We start from the raw sequence: 19,692 nt of genomic DNA on the forward strand, positions 1-19,692 counted from the left end.
TGACGACGCGACGTGGATGAGATAAGTATGATATGGGGAGCAAGACAGTCAGCAGACGTTTCGAGATAGACACTTTATTTACCGATCAATTACCTGTTGATTCGCGTCTACGTCGAAACCGGTCATTTGCGAATGTTTAGCAGAGAAAAAAAAATATATCGAAAACCGGTGATTGTGGTTATACCTACCTACGTTTCATGTTTAGCAAGAGTGCTGTTGTTGATATTGAATCGTATTGGAGAGGATCCGGAAGGGTTGTGTTTCGTGTATGGACATTCCGAAAAAAAGCAGTTGCTGTTTTGGTCGATTTAATGAAAAAATGAAAGTAGACAAATGTCCCAGTGACAGCCACTTAATAACTTTTTCTGCTATATTTAATGAGCAGAGTATGGAAAATTCAAAATGCATCTAGAGCTGCATCTTGGGCATCTTCAACAGAGCATTGATTACTTTGTATTTCAAGACTATCTAGGCTTTTAAAACGTTTTTTCCCGAAACAAGCGGGTTTGCTGTTTGCGCTTCTGTTTGCAACATTCCACGTTCTGTCGAGTTCCTTGCTGCAGCATTACCGCCTGCGCTGCGTTCTACACCACAATCGTTCTAGACTTCTCAACGAACCATTCGCTCTGTCCAAGTACGCCGAGAGCACGGCTGCCTTGCTGATGGCTGCTTTTACTGTACTTTAGCAGTCCTCTAAAGAGGCCACTTCGAGATCTCCCTCGTCTAGCATCGCTGCTACGAGATTCTGCGCATATACTAAGGTTATATCCGATTGCTTCAGTCGCTCCAGGTTACACCGTGGCGGATGATGGAAAGTTCTGGACACAGTTTGACCATCACCAGAAACTGGTCGGAGCCAATGTTAGCGCCACGATAGGTTTTGACGTCGGTTTCAGAAGATTTCAGCGGGCTTTAGAGACTAGCAGGTGAATTTCACGGAGGTTTGCATAAGGGTTTCAGAGTCGTTTCAAGACGTTGCAAGGCGTTTCAGGGCGTTTTTTAAAGAATTTCGGATGGGTTCTAGGGGCACTCAGAGGCTCTTAGGTGATTTTCACGGAGATTTCATGGGGGTTTCGGTGGCGTTTCAAAGTGTTTAAAGGCGTTTCACTGCGTTTCAGGACGTTTCAGATTGTTTCGGGGGGCTCACGTGAATTTCACGGAGGTTTCATGGGCGTTTCAGAGCGTTTCAGGACGTTTCAGAGAAATTTCTGGGTGATTTCAGGGTCCACAGGTTAATTTTACAGAGGTTTAATGGGGCTTTTAGATACATATCAAAGTGGTTTAGGGCATTCCAATGCGTTTTAGGGGTTTCAGTAGGTTTCTGGTGGGTTTCAGGGGGACTAAGAGGCTCTTAGGTGAATTTCACGGAGGTTTCATGGGCGTTTTATGGGCATTTCAAGGCGTTTCATTGCGTTTCAAGAAGTTTCAGAGGGATTTCAGGGGCTTCAAAGGTTATCAAGTGAATTTCACGGAGGTTTCATGATGTTTCAAAGCGTTTTAAGGCATTTCAAGGGTTTTGAGGGGATTTACGGGAGCTCTACAGGCTCGCAGGTGAATTTACCGAAGGTTTGTTTCATGGGAGTATCAAAGGCGTTTCAAAGCGTTCCTGGAGTTTTCTTGAAGCGGGACTCAGAGACTCTCAGGTGATTTTCACGAAGATTTCATGGGGGCTCTAGAGCCGTTTCAAAGCGTTTCAATTGGGTTCAGATCGGTTTCGGGGGAATATATAGGCCCACTTGCTTTTTCCATGATTGCTCATCCAGTCGCGCTATTACTTTGACAGCTTGTCTAGAGCGATAGTTTAGTGGAATTATGATGCACCATGCACTTCATTGTTTCATGCCTACCTAAAGCCTGGAACACATAGCGTCCGTTCCGTCGAGGTTTGCGTTTTTTTGACAGTTTTCCCATGGGAAATGTGTCAAACTACTGTCACGCACACGCAAACGTATGCATTGTGTGGGGCACTTAATTCCTAATTCAGACACCTACCGTCTACCTCCGTTGGTTTGACCTCATCCAATCTGAACACTTTTTAATTTGAACCCCTCTAATCTGCACAACGTTCAAACTAAAAATGGTTCAAACGTCATTCTGCTCATGGAACGGGGGGAAACGGAACGCAGAATCAAAACAAAACAACGAAAAGAGTTACCATCACTGTGTTTTTCGATGCCCACAGGGTTACTAGAAGTTGCAATTAAAAAAAAAAAAAAAAAAGAACCCCGTTGGTTTGCATGAGGTGTCGTTCAAACCAACGGGGGTAGACGGTATATACAATAGACTCGTGGAGACGTAGACAACTGTAGCCTAACGAGGTGTCAGACCATAGTTACATGCAGCTATGTGCAGCGTGAATATGACCTGTACACATAAAGCTCTTAGAGACCACCCAATTTCCTTAGTAGATCCGATGACCTATACTCAATGGAGTTCTTGGAGATCCTCAAGTTGACAATGAACAGACCACTTGACAGCACTTGATAGATCATATCCACTTGATGCTGTATGAGTATTGAATGTGTAACATAGTCTTAGTCATAAAGCTCTTAGAGGAAGTTCTTGGACATCCTAATAGTGACAATGAACTCACCGCTTGACAACGCATAGTTACGAGTGACTGTGTATGCACAAATTTCATTCATAATGCTCCAAATAGGAACCTCCAATAGATACATGATTGTAGATCAGAAGACCCAGATTCCATGGAGTTCTGGGATACTACTATTCAATTATAGAACTTAAGACTTAGTAGAACATAGATGCCAGATGTTGTGAAAGTACCCAGACAACCAGTAATCGTATAAGATGATGCATAAGATGATAAAGTGGAGGCCATATACGTGCATACCTCCATTTAGGCGCATGTAAACTGTACGCATATCGCCTCCACTTTAGCATCGTATGCAACATCTTATACGATCACTGATTGACTGTGTATATACCTTATTCATAATCCAAATAGATACAACTAGCTGCTCTCGCGGATTCGATGACCTTTACTCAAGGGAAACCCTGAGGCAGTGTAAGCATGTACGCACCTTATTCATAAAGCTATTAGAGACAATCAGATACCTTGGTAGATGCGATGACCTATACTCAAGGTAGTTCTTGGGCGTCCTCAAACAGAAAATAAGCTCACCACTTGACAGCACATAGTTGCAGAGGGCTTTTTATTGATATAAACTCCAATAAACCACTGAAAACGCTAGTAGATCAGATGGCCCAAACTCCAGGGAGTTCTCGGATACTTTTCGGATACTCTAAAGCTTTTAACCCTTAATTCCATCTAGGTAATGGAGGGACCTAAATAGATTTTACCTAAGTTAAGGTTTGATTGTATCATTGAAAATATGGGCCACAACAAACCCCAATCCTCTACCCGTTGATGACAATGCAATGCGACCAAAGTCACACATGTATGTAGGTGTTGTATAGATTGGCAATCAAGCATTACGCCATTCTGATGCATCGGTGGCACCGTGAAACAACCGAAAGATAAGCGGCAATTCAAGCATATTTATCTGCCGCAAAAACGCCTGGAGAACGAAGGGCTACGAACGAGTGGATAGGGGTGGTTTACGTCTAAAATTGGCCATATCACGACGGACACACTCATCGCTGCTGTCGTAGCAGCCAGCCAGCGGGCAATATAGATTACAACCGTCACGACAACGCACAACAACGGTAGCAACTTACCGGTAGGTACTGAACTGCTTTGGTCGAGAGTTCGACGACGATGACCGCAAGGTGACGACGACGACGTCGGTGCCACTATCTAACCACCCGTGAGAATAACGCCTCGAAACCAGTTCAGTGCTTGTTCGGCTACAGTAAGGATTAGATCCTCCAATAATTCTCAAGCGCGAGTGGTAATTCACACCGCACCATCACTGGTCGTCTTTGATAGCCTATCGAAGGATTAAGAGACTTTGAAATCGCGGTTTAACACATATTTCAGTATACTCGTGCTTTATGGGTGTTCCGTCGGATCTTAATTATACACGGGAAAGGTGCGTAATGCGGTGTATCAATGGCGCCATAAATGCCAGTGACTGATGGCTCATGCGCATTTGAGATATGCGAAGTGATATCTGCGACTTCATGTTAGTGTTTACATTATAGTGAGGCAGCTAGCGGTCATTATCACTTACGATTGCTGATAATGAAACTGCAGAGCATTTCTGGTTGTGCCAAGTGATATACGAAAGCCTTTTAGGAGAGAAGAAAGCATGTGAATTTGATCACCATGTCTACAGTAAAGGTCCTTATCCTACACCCTAAACATTTCTGACAGCTAACCAGAAAATTTTGCTGGGTTTTGCCATGCTGAATGCATTTAGCAATGAAAATTGCTGATATTCAGCACAATTTTCTGAAACATCAAGCAATTTGTACTGATAGTGCACAAAATTGTGCTGGATCCCAGCAAATCGTTTTGCACCGAGAAATATTTCTACTCAGTGGCTGAGTTGGTCTTACTCAGAAATCGAAAAATCCTTTGTTTTCTTACTCAGTCTCATTGGCAACGGGTTGGTGTAAGCGTTTAATGTGTAACAATTCTTATTTGAAAATATGTAGCGGATGTAGGAGGAATCCTAGGAGTAATTCCTATTGGAATCCCAAAAGGAATTTCTGAAGAAATCCCAGGACGATTGCTGACGAAATCCCAGAAGAAATTCCTGGAAAAATCCTAGGAGGAACTCATGAAGGAAACCAAGGTGATTTTTTTTTTTTTTCAGTGAATCCCTGGTTCTCTAAAGATATCGAAGAAGGATCTTTTGGAGGAATCTCTCAATGAACTCCTGGACGAATCTCAGAAGAAGTTCCTGAGTGAATCATAGATGGAGTTCCTGATGAATTCAGAATTTCTAGGAAAATGACAAAAGTAGGAATTGCGAGAATTATTTCTAGCGGACCCAGATATGAACATGGCATTCCTAGTATTTTTAGGAATGCAGAATTACAAGAATTTTCCAAGAATGTAGAACTATTCAGAAATTCTTGGAAATCCAGATGAGGGCAAGGAATTCCAAGTATTCCTAAAAGTCATGAATTTAACATAGATTCTTCATAAATCCGTAAATAATCTTAGCGGACCTAGATAAGGATAAATAATTCATAATATTTCTAAAATATGATACTCTTCAGAGACTCTTAAAAAGTCCGCAAATCACTTTCGTGTACATAAATATGAACAGGCCGGGGCCCGTAGCGTAGTGGCTACACGTTCACTTCATAACTGGATGGTCATGGGTTCGATCCCAGCCCCGGCACTTGCAATTTTTCGTCAGTTGCTCTTCCCCTTAGAGAGCAGCTGACACCTGACCCTGTACTTCTGAGCATATGCTCTTATGGACCCGGTGACTTGGATATCGGCTATCGGCAACTCATGATGGACCATTAATTGGACTGGAGAAGGAACCAAACCCACACACCAACATCCTCCCCAAGTAACACAGAAAACATCTTCAAAAATAAAAATTGCGCGAGATGTATTATAATTGTAATATTGGTGGATCAGAAAACTTCTTATGTTATTCAAAAGTTGTAAATTAGTCGGTTAAAAACAAACAGAATGAAATTTTTATTTGTCTTAATTCCGTATGGAATGTGTTGAATCTCCATTTAAAAATCATAGTTTTAAAATGAAATAAAATAGGATTTGCTGACGATGCCAATCTTAATTTAAGCGGTAAGCGGTTCAAGTTGACTTGCCTGACCGACCTCTACTAAGATCAAGTACCAGCTCAGTTTTTGAGAAAAACTAATGTCGTTTTCGTTTATTCCTAGAGCGAACCTAGTTTCGCCTTGGATCCGCCCTAACTGCTGTCAAAACGTTCGGTTATTCAATCGAGTGGGATCTGGATCCGCCCCAAACAGAGCGAGGTTCGCTCTTCCGATTTTTTCCGATCCAACACGAGCGGGGTCCATCTGTGAAAATGAATGTAAACAAATCAACATAACAAAACATGAAAATCATAATTGCTGTCTCTATGATCAAATAGAAGGTTGAAAACTTTCATTGATGATATTTAAATTATTTAATCAATGCACCAAATAGCATTTCAGCATTCAATTGTGCGCTGAAAAGAGTAATTTAGTGAAAATTCGCAACTGACAGTATGTTAGATTTTCACAATGTTCACATGTTGACTTGACTCGGGCGGATCTGGATCCGTTTTCGTTCGTTTATTGCGAGTCAGGGTCAGCTCTAAGCCAGGTTCAAATTCGAAAACGACATAATAGAACGCACTACAAGCGAACACATTTGGTCGCTTTCTTCTAAATTTCTGGGTTCACACGGCGTTTATCATAAAGCCTTCTTTTGATAGACGACGATCTCTTCCCAAACAAAACATTCACAGACTGACGTCAAAACAGCAACACCTTGGGTGCACCAACATCAAACTTATGAACATAAAATCATAAAGTGAAGCACTGTGTTTGCTATCCTGATCCTATTTTTTGGAGCAATACTGCGGAACCTGCATTCTGGCCGCCGTAGAAATGTGAGCTTCTTCCACACGGTGCTGCCTAGGCGCCACCGTGAATACCGGCACTGCTTATGATTGCTGACGGTTGATACAACTCCCTGCTGGTGGATGTCTTACCTGGATCCTGTCTCACAGATTCGGCATGCTGCGTCGGATACATTTTCAGCCTCCCGGAATCTCAAGAAAACTACATTCCGCCGACCACCGCACGGTCAAGAACATGAGCAGCACGATTATAAGTGAAAATATTTTGACATTTGACAGCTACCTTTGTCAAAAGATTAAATAAGTTATTTCGGTGTCGTGATTACTTTTAAAATAACAAAAATATGAATGAAGTTTCAGTATGTTGAAAATACGCTATCCAGATGTATTTATACCGTTTATTACAAATCGATCCTCAAATTTTTATCGAGTTGTTCGTGGGATGTAATTTTTACGTAAATTCAACTTATTTATAACCTGTGCTTAAGATGTGTAGAAATTTTCTGTGCCGCGTTAATGTTCTACCAAAAACATAAGTCAGATGACAGTCCTGGCAAAAAGTATGAAGTCACAAATAAAAGTTTGATATAAATAGACAGTCTTATTTCTCTTCATTTGTTTATAATTCTAAAAACAATATTTTCCTTAGTTTTAAAGTACTTCAATCTTACTTGTGGCATAACCAGAACAGTGCTATTGATCAAATTATAATTATGGTTCAAATTTAATATTACTAATATTTTTGAACGATACTGTGATTCTCCTGAAAAGTTACCATACAAGCTGCCATATTGCTTTTCGAGTGGATTTAAATACAAATTCTCTAAATTTCAATATTTATAGTGACATTTTTAGTTCGGCTGTGAGGCGCTTCAATTTTGATGGAGTAAAACCAAAAGTTTCACCATAAATCTAGCAGCCCAGGTGAAACAAAACTACTGCCCCTGAGAATAACCCAATTCAAAATTTTTAATTTCCAAATAGTTTATTAGCTATTATACCCGAAAATAATCTTTTTGACTTTGAAATCATTTTTCAGCTTGACAAGTCATGTTTGGTTTTTTTACTAGTTCTTACATACAGTACCTTTTCATGTAATCCGTTTGGCATTGTGTATGATTGATGGGAATCTTTTTTTTTTTTTTCCTTCTAAACCATAGGGGGATAAATCTGCTCATCAGACACCCTAACAGGAAGGTTAGGGTAGTGTGGGGATGAGGCCGTCTTCTACAATGCCGGTAGAAGCCAGGACTACTCTCTCCTCGACCCACTAAAACACATTCCTATGGTCGCCAAACCCTACGTCTCTCCGGAACCACCAAGAAGGTATTGCTTCAGAGATGGAAATCTGAAGTTATAATACCGTCATATCGCTTAGTTCAAACTAATGCACATGGCATGTAATATAACAGTATTCTGCCAGCTGTATTACTTGAAAATTGCCTTATTACAACAAGTTAAACAGGATGTATTATATAAGTATTTGCAGCTTGTCATTTACTACAATCAACTCCATTACAACTAATTATCATTCAAGAGATAAATATGTTAGCACTATAAGTGTATTACAATACATCTTATATAACTTAAAAGATTTTGTATAAGCCGCCATTTTTTGCGCTGTTTTGATTATATAAGTGTTCCATATTAAGTAAATAATGCAAGAAAAAAAAACAGAACTAGTATGATATGTGAAATTTTAACAGTTATATAACAAGTTGTGTTACTTGGGTCATGCTCATCATTCTACCCATGGGCAGGGTAGAAAAGTGACAGCAGCGCAACGGCAACCCGTTCGATATAGTACAATTAGAATAGAATACATTTAGGCGCTGTACAATGTGTAAGTGCAGCCGCCAATTGGAATTGCTTACGCAGTGTCCTAGTGGACAGAAAATAGCAGAATTCCGTAATAAGCTACTCCTGCAGTGGTAAGCTCTAAAAGTGATGAAATCCATCGATTTTTTATATAAAAATGGCCCATATAAAGGGTGATACGGTCAAAATTTGGTCACACATTTTTTTCATAACTTTAGACTGCATACACCAAATCAGCTGATTTTTGGACCAGTAATGGTACATTATGTGTAGCGTATACCATAAAATTTTCATCAAAATCCATTAAGTACTGGTTGATATATAGATTAAACCAACGACCTACCTTTTTAAATGTTTGTACAAAGGCGCTCCATAGTAAATTTCGGCAATTTAAGATCAGTGAAGCACAATTTTGTTTATAGAATTACCAATTCTGCTCCGATTCTTATCAAAGTTTTACAGTATAATACTATTATGAAAACATGTTCTTAGTAAAATTTTGAGCCATGAGTATTCATTCCAAAGTTGTAGCAGTTTGAATACGAAAAAACCCAAATTAATCCACCTAGCGGTGATGGCGCCTTTCTCGTGGCTTCGAAACCCCATTTCAATAAAACTCAAGCGAAATGTTTATGTATATCGCACTTTCATACAATTAACAGAAATCCATTTCATGATACCAGAAATCATATCGTTTATCTGGCTTTTAATGTTTGAGCCTCAAACTCTTAAGAAAAAAGACGCTATCTTGAATTTGAAGCCGCCATTTAGGATTAAAGATTGCCATCTTGGAAGTTCTGGTTGTCATTTTTGGAATCCAGACATCATCCCCATACCAAATATACCAATAATGCATTGTTTCAGGCCCTAAAACTCCATTAAACAGCCGCGATTTTGAATTCGCAGCCGCCATCTTAAATTTTAGATCGCCATTTTGGATATCCTGAACGCCACTTTGGACTCTAGAAGTCTTCCCCATACCAAATATACCAATATTGCATGGTTTTAGAGCCGAAAACTTCATTGAACAGCCGTTAAAGCCTAAATCTCCATCAAACAGCCCCACCATCTTGAAACTGAAGCCGCCATTTGGGATTTTAGATCGCCATCTTGTACATTCTGGTCGACATTTTTTGACTCCGGACATCTTCTATGGTTTTAGAGCCTTAAACTTCTTTAAACAGATGCCATCTTGAATTTGAAGCCACCATCTTGGATTTCTAGTCGCTTCTTTAGGAGTCTTCTAGTCGCCATTTTAGGAGTCCAGACATCTTCCCCTTATTAAATATTCCCATATAGCATGCTTTAAGAACTCAAATCTCTAGTAAACAGCCGCCATCTTGAATTTTGAGCCGCCACGTTGAACATTTGGCTGCCATCTTGAATTTTGGGCCGACATCGTAGAGCTTCCGGTTCCGGAACACTACCGGTTCAGATATGGTCTGATTCTGTTTTCCTGCTTACCGTTCGTAAGATGATCGAAAATGCCTCTGTATGATGTGTCGCATGCTTCGGTTTGGTACTCGTTTATATTTGGCTACATCCGGCGGAATATCCGGAACCGGTTCCGGAACACTACCGGTTCAGATATTGTCTGATACTGTTTTCCTGCTTACCGTTCATCAGGTTATCGGAAATGCCGCTGTTTGATGTGTCGCATGCATGGGTTTGATTCACTTTTATATTTGGCCATTTCCGGCGAAACACCCGGAACTGGTTCCGGAATACAACCGGCTGTTTTTAATGTAATCCTAACCTATTTATTTGATAATCAGTCATCAGGTTATTAGAAAAGTCGTTATTTGTTGTATTGTATGCATGGGTTTGGTACTCTTTTATATTTGGCCACATCCGTCGGGACCCCCGGAACCGGTTCTGCAACACTACTGGTTCAGATATGGTCTGATATGGTTTTCCTGCTAACCGTTCATAAGGTTATCGAAAATGCCGCTGTTTGATGTGTCGCATGCATGGGTTTCGTACTCTTTTATACAGGGGATGGCCAAAATGTTTGGGATAGGCAACTTTTTTTTCTCTCACAAAAAAGTTCAATATGATATAACTTTTCACTGAGTTCATCAAAAAATCTCAAATTTTGACTGCTTGTCAACCTATTATAAGTGCATCATTGGTACAAATTTGGGCTCGATTGAATAATGTTTCGCAAAGTTAGAACCGTTCAGGTAAAACACTATTTTTTAGACAACTCATTTTTGAGGTGTAATATCTCGGAAACGAGTGAACCGAATTGAATGAAATTTTGATCGTACACTAACAGTATGTAAGTGCTTCACAAACTAATAAAACATAGGTACTTTTCAAATGTTAAAAAAAGTTATTGTGGATTGACACTTTTTGGATTTTTCTCGAAAAAACGTAATTTTTCTACAACAATGTCAATAAATTTTAGTGTTGATATCCAAAGATTTTCCACTTCTGTTCTCAAGTTATCTCTAATCAGATATATTAGAGCCTATTTAGATTGAAGGAAGAACACATTTAGTAATTTTTGCGTGATATTGTAAATTTGACTTATTTTCCTCTATATGGGTAAAAATTTCAACCCGGTATAACTCAACTCGCCGTGAGAAAATATTACATTTTATAGCGTCGTATTAAGTATCAATATATTGTTGATATACGTTAAAAAATTCATTCAATTCGGTTCACTGGTTTCCGAGATATGACACTTCAAAAATTAGTTGTCTGAATAATAGTGTTTTACCCAAACAGTTCTTACTTCGCGACAAATCAATCAATCTTGCCCAAATTTATACCAATGATGCACATATAATAGGTGGACAAACAGTCAAAATTTGAGATTTTTTGATGCACTCTATGAAAAGTTACAGCATGTTGATTTTTTTTGAGGAAGAAATAAAGTTGCCTATCCCAAACATTTTGGCCATCCCCTGTATTTGGCCACTTCCGGTGGGACATCCGGAACCGGTTCCGGAACACTACCGGTTCAGATATAGTCTGAGACTATTTTCCAGCTTACCGTTCATCAGATAATCGTAAATGCCGTGGTTTGATGGGTCGCATGCGTGGGGTTGGTGCATTTTCATGTCTGGCCCCTTCCAGGGGCACCGGTTCCGGAACACCTAAATGGCCATAACTCCGGAACGGCTGGACCGATCCGAACCATTTTCAATAGGAAACAATGGGACCAGATTCTGCGTCGAATGAGCCGTTGATCGTTAAAATCGGTTGCTATTTACTATCTAAAAGTGAGGTGACCTTTTTTTGTACACATACACACACACATACACACACACACACACACACACACACACACACACACACACACACACACACACACACACACACACACACACACACACACACACACACACACACACACACACACACACACACACACACACACACACACACACACACACACACACACACACACACACACACACACACACACACACACACACACACACACACACACACACACACACACACACACACACAGACATCATCTCAACTCGTCGAGCTGAGTCGATTGGTATATGATACTTGCCCCTCTGGGGGCTCTATCGATATTTCATTTTTGGAGTGAACATATAGCCTTTCGGTACACCTTGGTGTACGAGAAAGGCAAAACTGACCGGATGCCACTTCAGCAAATATAACTTTGTAACGGCTGGATCAAATTGAATAAAATTTTTACACAACATTTTTGTATGCATACTTTACATACAGAAAAATTTTCATTGAATCGGTTCAGTATTTCCTGCTCTATAAATAAAAGAGTAAAAATGTATTCTTATTTTTGAATCCTCTTTGAACAAAATTTTAAAATTGCAGACCTCAGGATTCAACAATATCTCCGCAAATACTAGACCGATTTTGATGAAAATTGTATGGTATAAGCTACATATAATGTACCATTACTGGTCCAAAAATCAGCTGTTTTGGTGAACGCAATGATTCAATGGGCCAACCGTATCGGTGTTGATCCTTGTCCTGGAACAAATTTGTTGAGGGTGCTGGACTGGGGTCTCCAGTTAGCCTAGTGGTTAAGGCTATGGGTCGCCAATCCGGAGACGGCGGGTTCGATTCCCGTTCCGGTCGGGAAAATTTTCTCGACTCCCTGGGCATAATGTATCATTGTACTTGCCTCACAATATACAAATTCATGCAATGGCAGGCAAAGAAAGCCCTTCAATTAATAACTGTGGAAGTGCTCAAAGAACACTAAGTTGAAGCGAGGCAGGCCAAATCCCAGTGGGGACGTAGAGCCATAAAGAAGAAGAAGAAGTTGTAACCAACATGGTCCTGATGTTAGAGATTCGCAGACGTGGTTGATTCTCATGACATTCTCTCTGGTGTTGACGCCGCTACGTCTCAGGCAGTCCTGAGGACAGCGGCCTTGCTTGTCCGCAAGATGCGGGAAGTATTGGTTGACTCTCGGTTTGATAGCGTTCAATCTGCTGCCATGCGTAAGACTGCATCTATATGCTGTTTGCGTAGTATAGTCCTTGTACGAAATGGGTGCGATCTCGCACCTGCTGATGAACCGGACCCTGACTTCGTTGAATTTGCAAGCGTAGATCCTCCTGAACACATTTACCGTACTGGTTGGTTCGAAGAGCTGCCGGAAAAGATATTCGCTGGGCCTCTAGAGCTGGGTGCTCCTCAAGCTCATTCGAAATGTTTAATGTTTGCTCGTTTGCTGCTTCAGCTATTAATCCGGAATCCTCTGCCGCATCCGTATCCTATGGCAATGGCTGCCCCATAGGACGACAGTCCCGCTAGCCACCTCCAGACTGTGCTGGGCTGCTTGACCAGGGGGGTGACAGGTGGACGACCTTGGTTGGCTGTGCTGAGGAGAAACTTCGGCGCCTCCGACTGGTAAATGGTCAAAGGTTCGTGATAAAAGATCTTTAAAACGGAGGATCATTAGCCTAGTAATGTATCTAGACAACAATCATACACAGATCGAAAAAAGAGTGTAAAATTCTGTGGCATTTGATGCACAAGATTGGAGCGTGGGATATCACAGAGGTTTGCATTACATATTATGTAAAAGTCATAAAATATCATGTAGACTTCCATTATATGTCATGTAATTTAGGATGACTCTGTGTGTTTACATGACATATAACACAAATTTACATTTTCGCGGAGTGTCAGGAGTGTCTTACTGACCCTGAGACCTGGTGATGGGGAGGTACCAAGAAAACATATTAATCTAACTCAACGGTATTTTTGGAGAAATCCCGGAAGGAATCCATCGAAAAATGTCTAGAGAAATCCTATGACGAATTTTGAAAAAAAAAACCTGACAGAATCGTGGAAGGAAATTCCAACTGCATAAAATGGAATGTAGAGAAACTTTAGAGAAAAATAACGCAATGCGTGGAAGGCTACAGGTGTAGGGTTAAGGCCGTATTCTAAAACAAAAGTAAAAGCCATGACTACTCTCTCCTCGACCCACTAAACACATTCCAATGATCCCTTCATCTCTTCAGGCATTGCTTCAGAGAGGGGCTAGTGTACATCGCATCCTCAAGGTTAACTGCGTAGCCTGCAGCAACGAACATCGATGACTCGCTTTGGAGAGCCCATCACGATAGCATGCTGCCGTTTAGCCAGTTTCCCAAGCGGTACTCACCACTCCATTTGTCCTCGGAAGGCGGGCAGAGTCAACCCCACGACCACGCTCAACTGTTTTGCAGGCGTCAAGAACTGATGTCTACGTGTTACTAGATCTCACCTGGTATTACTACCCTTCAGGACCTATCAGCTGCACCAGAAGGTTGCTGACAGTAGAGTCTCCACTTGCCCCGACCCTTACCGGAGACTCCTTTCCAACCACGGATCCAACCCAGTAGACCAACACCACGACAGCAACGCCACCAGGACGTACTCTCCGCAGCCTCTTTATCGCCATAAGGGTCGATTTCGACCCCAGGACACCGGCATGACCTACGAAGCCGACTCCGACCCCCTGGACCACCTCTTGTACCGCATCTGAACAAGCCATTCTACGATATGGGTGATATCCGTTGAAATAGTATTCCAGCCAAACTCATCCCTACACATCCTCTGGATGAACGCCCGAATGACGCAGAGAACGCAGGCACTGAAAATCAAGGCAGTGGAAGAAATGACTGCGCCGAACGACGGGAACAAACCAGTTCTCTGGATAAGTGAAGTAAAGGATACCATTCAAAGACTCAAGAACAATAAGGCAGCTGGTAAGGATGGTATTACAGTTGAACTCATCAAGACTACACCGACTCCGTTGGATCCTGGGTTGGATCCGAGCCCGCGGTTGGAAAGGGGTCTCCGGCAAGGGTCGGGGCAGTTGGAGACCCTGCTGTCAGCAACCTTCTGGTGCAGCTGATAGGGCCTGAAGGGTAGTGATACCCTTGCCTTCAGCAGGTCAGATCGGGTTGCACGTGGGCATCAGTTCTTGATGTCTGCAAAGCAGTTGGGCGCGGGCGGGGTTGACCTTGCCCGCCTTCCGAGGACAAAGGGAGTGGCGAGGACCACTCGGGAAACTGGCTAAGCGCCAGCATATTACCGTGATGGACTCTCCAGAGCGAGTCATCGATGTTCGTTGCTGCTAGGCTACGCAGCTAACCTTGAGGGTGCGATGTGCACTAGCCCCTCTCTGAAGCAATACCTTCTTGGTGGTTCCGGAGAGACGTAGGGTTTGGCGACCATAGGAATGGTTTAGTGGGTACGAGGAGAGAGTAATCCTGGCTTTTACTGTTGTTGTAGAAGACGGCCTCAGACCTACACTACCCTAACCTTCTGTTAGGGTGTCTGTTGAGCAGATTATCCCCCTATGGTTTAGAAGGAAAAAAAAAAAAAAGACTACACCGAGGGCAAAAATGGTCTTTCGAGCAACCAGTACGGCTTCCGGAAGGGGAGGTTCACCGTAGACGCTATCTTGTCGGTTACAAACACCGCCGAGAAAGCACTCGACCCTAAGAGGAGGGGAATTCGCTTCTGCGCGGTAGTGACTCTGGATGTAAGGAATGCGTTTAATAGCGCCAGCTGGTCTGCTATTGCCGATGCGCTCTTGCGTCTGGGGATACCGGAGTACCTGTACAAGATTCTCGGAAGTTACTTTCAGAATCGTGTACTAGTCTACGACACGGAGGTGGGTCGGAAGTGCTTTCACATAACCTCAGGAGTCCCGCAAGGTTCCATCCTGGGTCCGGTGTTATGGAATGTCATGTACGACGAGGTGTTGAGGTTAGAGAACCCAGTGGGAGTGGAGATTGTCGGATTTGCCAACGACATTACGCTCGAAGTCTACGGTGAAACGATTGAGGAGGTGAAGTTGACTACCGACCACTCGATCAAGGTTGTGAAGGCGTGGATGCGGTCCAGGAAACTGGAACTGGCTCACCACAAGACAGAGGTGACGGTTGTTAACAACCGGAAGTCGGAGCAGCAGACGGAGATCAGTGTAGGAGAGTGCACTATCCTGTCAAAGCGCTCCGTCAAACACTTGGGCGTGATGATCGACGATAAGCTTACCTTCGGTAGCCACGTCGATTATGCCTGTAAAAGAGCCTCCACAGCTATTGCGACACTGGCCCGGATGATGTCCAATAGCTCTGCGGTGTACGCCAGTAAGCGCAAGCTTCTGGCTAGTGTTGCTACGTCCATACGAAGGTACGAAGGTATGGCGGCCCGGCGTGGGGCATCGCGCTAAGTACTGAATGCTACCGATAGAAGCTGGAAAGTACTTACAGGCTTATGTGCTTGAGGGTTGCGAGCGCGTACCGTACCGTGTCACACGACGCTCTCTCCGTCATTACTGGTATGGTGCCTATCATCATTCTTATCAGTGAGGACATGGACTGCTTCGAAATGCGCGGCAAAAGAGGCATACGCAAGACTGTCAGGATGGCCTCTATGGTCAAATGGCAGCGCACGTGGGACAGTTCCACCAAAGGAAGGTGGACCCGTAGGTTGATACCGAGGGTAGATTGTTGGATTAATAGGCGCCATGGGGAAGTAACATTCCACCTGACACAGGTCCTTACAGGTCATGGTTGCTTCCGACAGTATCTACACCGTTTCGGGCATGCGGATTCTCCCGAATGCCCAGTGTGCAATGGTTTAGAGGAAACGGCGGAGCACGTTTTGTTTGTGTGCCCGCGTTTTCGCACAATGCGTGACCGCATGCTTGCCACATGCGGGGAGGACACAACTCCGGACAATTTGGTCCAGAGGATGTGTAGAGATGAGGTTAGCTGGAACGCCGTTTCAACGGCTATCACCCATATCGTCTAGGAGCTACAGAAGAGGTGGCGCGTGGACTCGGAGAATGGCTAGTTCAGATGCAGTACAAGAGGTGGTCCAGGGGTTCGAAGTCGGCTTCGTAGGTCATAGGGGCTGTCCATAAACCACGTGGTCATTTTTTTTGGGACTTGTCAACCCCCCCCCCCCCCCCCGCGTGGTTATTAGTCCATACAAATTTTTTTTTCGTCCATACAAAATGGTCATTGGCCGAACCCCCCCCCCCCTTCATGACCACGTGGTTTATGGACAGCCCCATACCGGTGCCCTGCGGTCGAGATCGACCTTTACAGCGATTAGGTGGCCGCGGAGAGGAAGTCCCGGTAGCGGTGCTGTCGTGGCGTCGGTCTACTGGGTTGGATCCGAGCCCGCGGTTGGAAAGGGGTCCCCGGCAAGGGTCGGGGTAGGTGAGACCCTGCTGTCTGCAACCTTCGGGTGCATCTGATAGGGCCTGAAGGGTAGTGATACCCTTGCCTTCAGCAGGTCAGATCGGGTTGCACGTGGGCATCAGTTCTTGATGTCTGCTAAGCAGTTGGGCACGGGCGGGGTTGACCCTGCCCGCCTTCCGAGGACAAAGAGAGTGGCGAGGACCACTCGGGAAACTGGCTAAGCGCCAGCATGCTACCGTGATGGACTCTCCAGAGCGAGTCATCGATGTTCGTTGCTGCTAGGCTACGGCAGCTAACCTTGAGGGTGCGATATGCACTAGCCCCTCTCTGAAGCAATACCTTCTTGGTGGTTCCGAAGAGACGTAGGGTTTGGCGACCATAGGAATGTGTTTTAGTGGGTCGAGGAGAGAATAGTCCTGGCTTTTACTAGTGTTGTAGAAGACGGTCTTAACCCCACACTACACACCTAGAAAATATCATGTAATTTTAAGTGTCCTGAACCTGACATATACGAGCATCTTCAAAAACACAAATTAAGAGGTTAAAACATGTAATTTTACGTCTTTCAAGACACCCTAAAATAAAACTTATTTTTTCTTAGCGTCTAGCAATCGATAAAACCGATTTGACAGATAAAACATAGAAAAGTAAAATAATGCCATGCATGGATTCGAACACCGGATCTCCTGATCCGTGAGCCACATCTCTTACCTCTCAGATATTTCACCGAGCTAGAAGGTGGCTGATGAACGTGATACTGCTTCTACGTTTCTGGTGAAACGAATTTGTTGACATCTAACGCAACCAACCAGCACTTACATGATGCGCGTAAAATTGAGTCCAAATTGTGATTCAGTCTTGAAAACGTTTAAGTTCTTTGGTGATTCCGTTTCGTGCAAATTTCAGAATTTCTAAGTGTGTACCCTAACCTTCCTGTTAGGGTGTCTGTTGAGCAATTTTTTCCCCCTATGGCTTAGAAGGAAAAAAAAGACGGGCCCGGAAAAGTTGGCCAATTGTCCTGATTGTCAGAATCTGGGAAACCCGAAGTGTGGAAGGGAGAGTGGAAGGAAGAGGTCATTTGCCGTATCTTCAAGAAAAGCCATCACAATTCTGGAAGCCACCTTTTCCGTTTTCGGTCCATTTCGGTTTTCAGTGTTTTCGTGAGTTCGTGGGAAGTTATCAGACCAGCTTCATCGACGGTCGGTCGACAATGGACGAGATCTCCAACGTACAGCAAATTCTCCAAAAAAATCGTGAATATCAGGTTCCAACGCATCACCTGCTTACCGACTTCAACGTGGCACGCGAAAGTATCGACCGCACAGAGTTATAAAAAGTCATGGAAAAAGCAAACGCACGATGTGTTCAATATCCCATGTAACGGTGTGTAAAACTGCGTATGAGATTCGGGTGAACTATCCAGTTTATTCGAATCTCGCTGGAGACTTCGACAAAGTGACGTACTCTGTCTGTTGCGGGAACACAGAGGAGGTTAGGGTCGAATTCTTTCTAGCAGCTCGCAAACTCCAAGTTGTGGGTGCGAATCAGCTTTAAGCTGTGGATTATTTATTTGCATTAGGTTTAGAAATAACATTAATAGAAATTACCTACAAAATTCGGTTTAACGCATGTTCAAGTACAGGATCTGTCCTCTATGTTCTTGCTGTTTTTGTCTCACTATTCTTCTAGAATGTTTGCATTATAATATTGCTTTTTTCACTGAAAATTTTCCTTGCTTCGCTGAACAACATGACGTTTTCTTCCAGCGAAAGCTTACGCGATACAGAAAATCGCTGAATTTCACACTAACACTGCAGAAAATCTGTCAACAATAACTCAATACACATGCATTTTCAGCGAAAAGATCTATTTGCGTGACAACAATCCACTCCCATGACTACCGGGCGGCCGCCGTCAAATATCAGGATTGCCAACTGTCCGGCGACTGCTGTCAATTTTCTTTGTCGCCGAATCTGGCGCTGGGTCTTCGGCGCGGAAGCCCAAAGGTGGGAATAAAATTTTGGGGTTTGCGCGCAATAAGTACATTTAGATTTAGAAACCAACTGTGATAATATTTAGTAACTCACTGTGATAACATCTAGCTTCAGTTCATGATACTTCATTCTGCTCGGTAACAGTCTAATGAGTAGGACAACTGTATAATAAAGTTAAACTAAATAAATTCTCACTCAGCCTTCATTACAAACTGCATATTACTAGCTTTAGCTTTCCTTTTGTCACCGTGGATGACACATTCCTAAACTGATATTACAGTTCGTGTGTATTGATACTGTCAACCGGTTTATATGACAAGGCAGGCAGTGCTGCCAGCAACATCCTCCCCCCGTAACACTGGTAGCCGGAACCAGTTTTACTTTAACACCGTGTACTGTTGACAGAATAACCACGGACTCCTCAGACGGACATCATAGAGACCGGCGAGGAAAATCGTATTCTATGCATTACTTTCTCTAAATTATACCTCCACCTCAGATTTACAATAATTAATTCGATAAGAAACTCGTATAGCGCATAAAATGATCGAAAATTTTGGACGATGCTGACTGTTATCGTTACTGCTATCATCGCCCTGAACATACAGTCAACCGACGTAATGCGCATTGCCATACCGCATCAAGTGTTGCTCTTCCATATTTCCTTGGTCTTTTCCACACGTCCAAATTTCGCAGTTGAAGCCATAAAAATAGTTCCTCCGCTCAAGC

General features: G+C 43.0%; 1 protein-coding gene across 5 annotated transcripts in view; it reads left to right on the forward strand.

Annotated features, from left to right (window-relative positions):
* The window catches only part of LOC109423056 (proton channel OtopLc), a 47,888-nt gene that overhangs the window by 18,135 nt on the left and 10,061 nt on the right, over positions 1–19,692 (forward strand). The window contains exon 1 of one of the 5 annotated variants that reach the window (XM_062845458.1): positions 3,451–3,701. The exons of 3 other annotated variants lie outside the window; for them this stretch is intronic. Coding sequence is in view for 1 of the 2 variants with exons in the window: in XM_029852527.2 (XP_029708387.1) it covers positions 3,976–4,013 (38 nt within the window). In the remaining variant the exon portion in view is untranslated. Of the gene's footprint in view, positions 1–3,450; positions 3,702–3,731; positions 4,014–19,692 lie in introns of those variants that run through there. One more of the 5 variants, XM_029852527.2, reaches the window with a different exon arrangement.

The sequence above is a fragment of the Aedes albopictus genome, chromosome 1, assembly GCF_035046485.1.
Source record: "Aedes albopictus strain Foshan chromosome 1, AalbF5, whole genome shotgun sequence".
Classification (NCBI taxonomy): domain Eukaryota; kingdom Metazoa; phylum Arthropoda; class Insecta; order Diptera; family Culicidae; genus Aedes; species Aedes albopictus.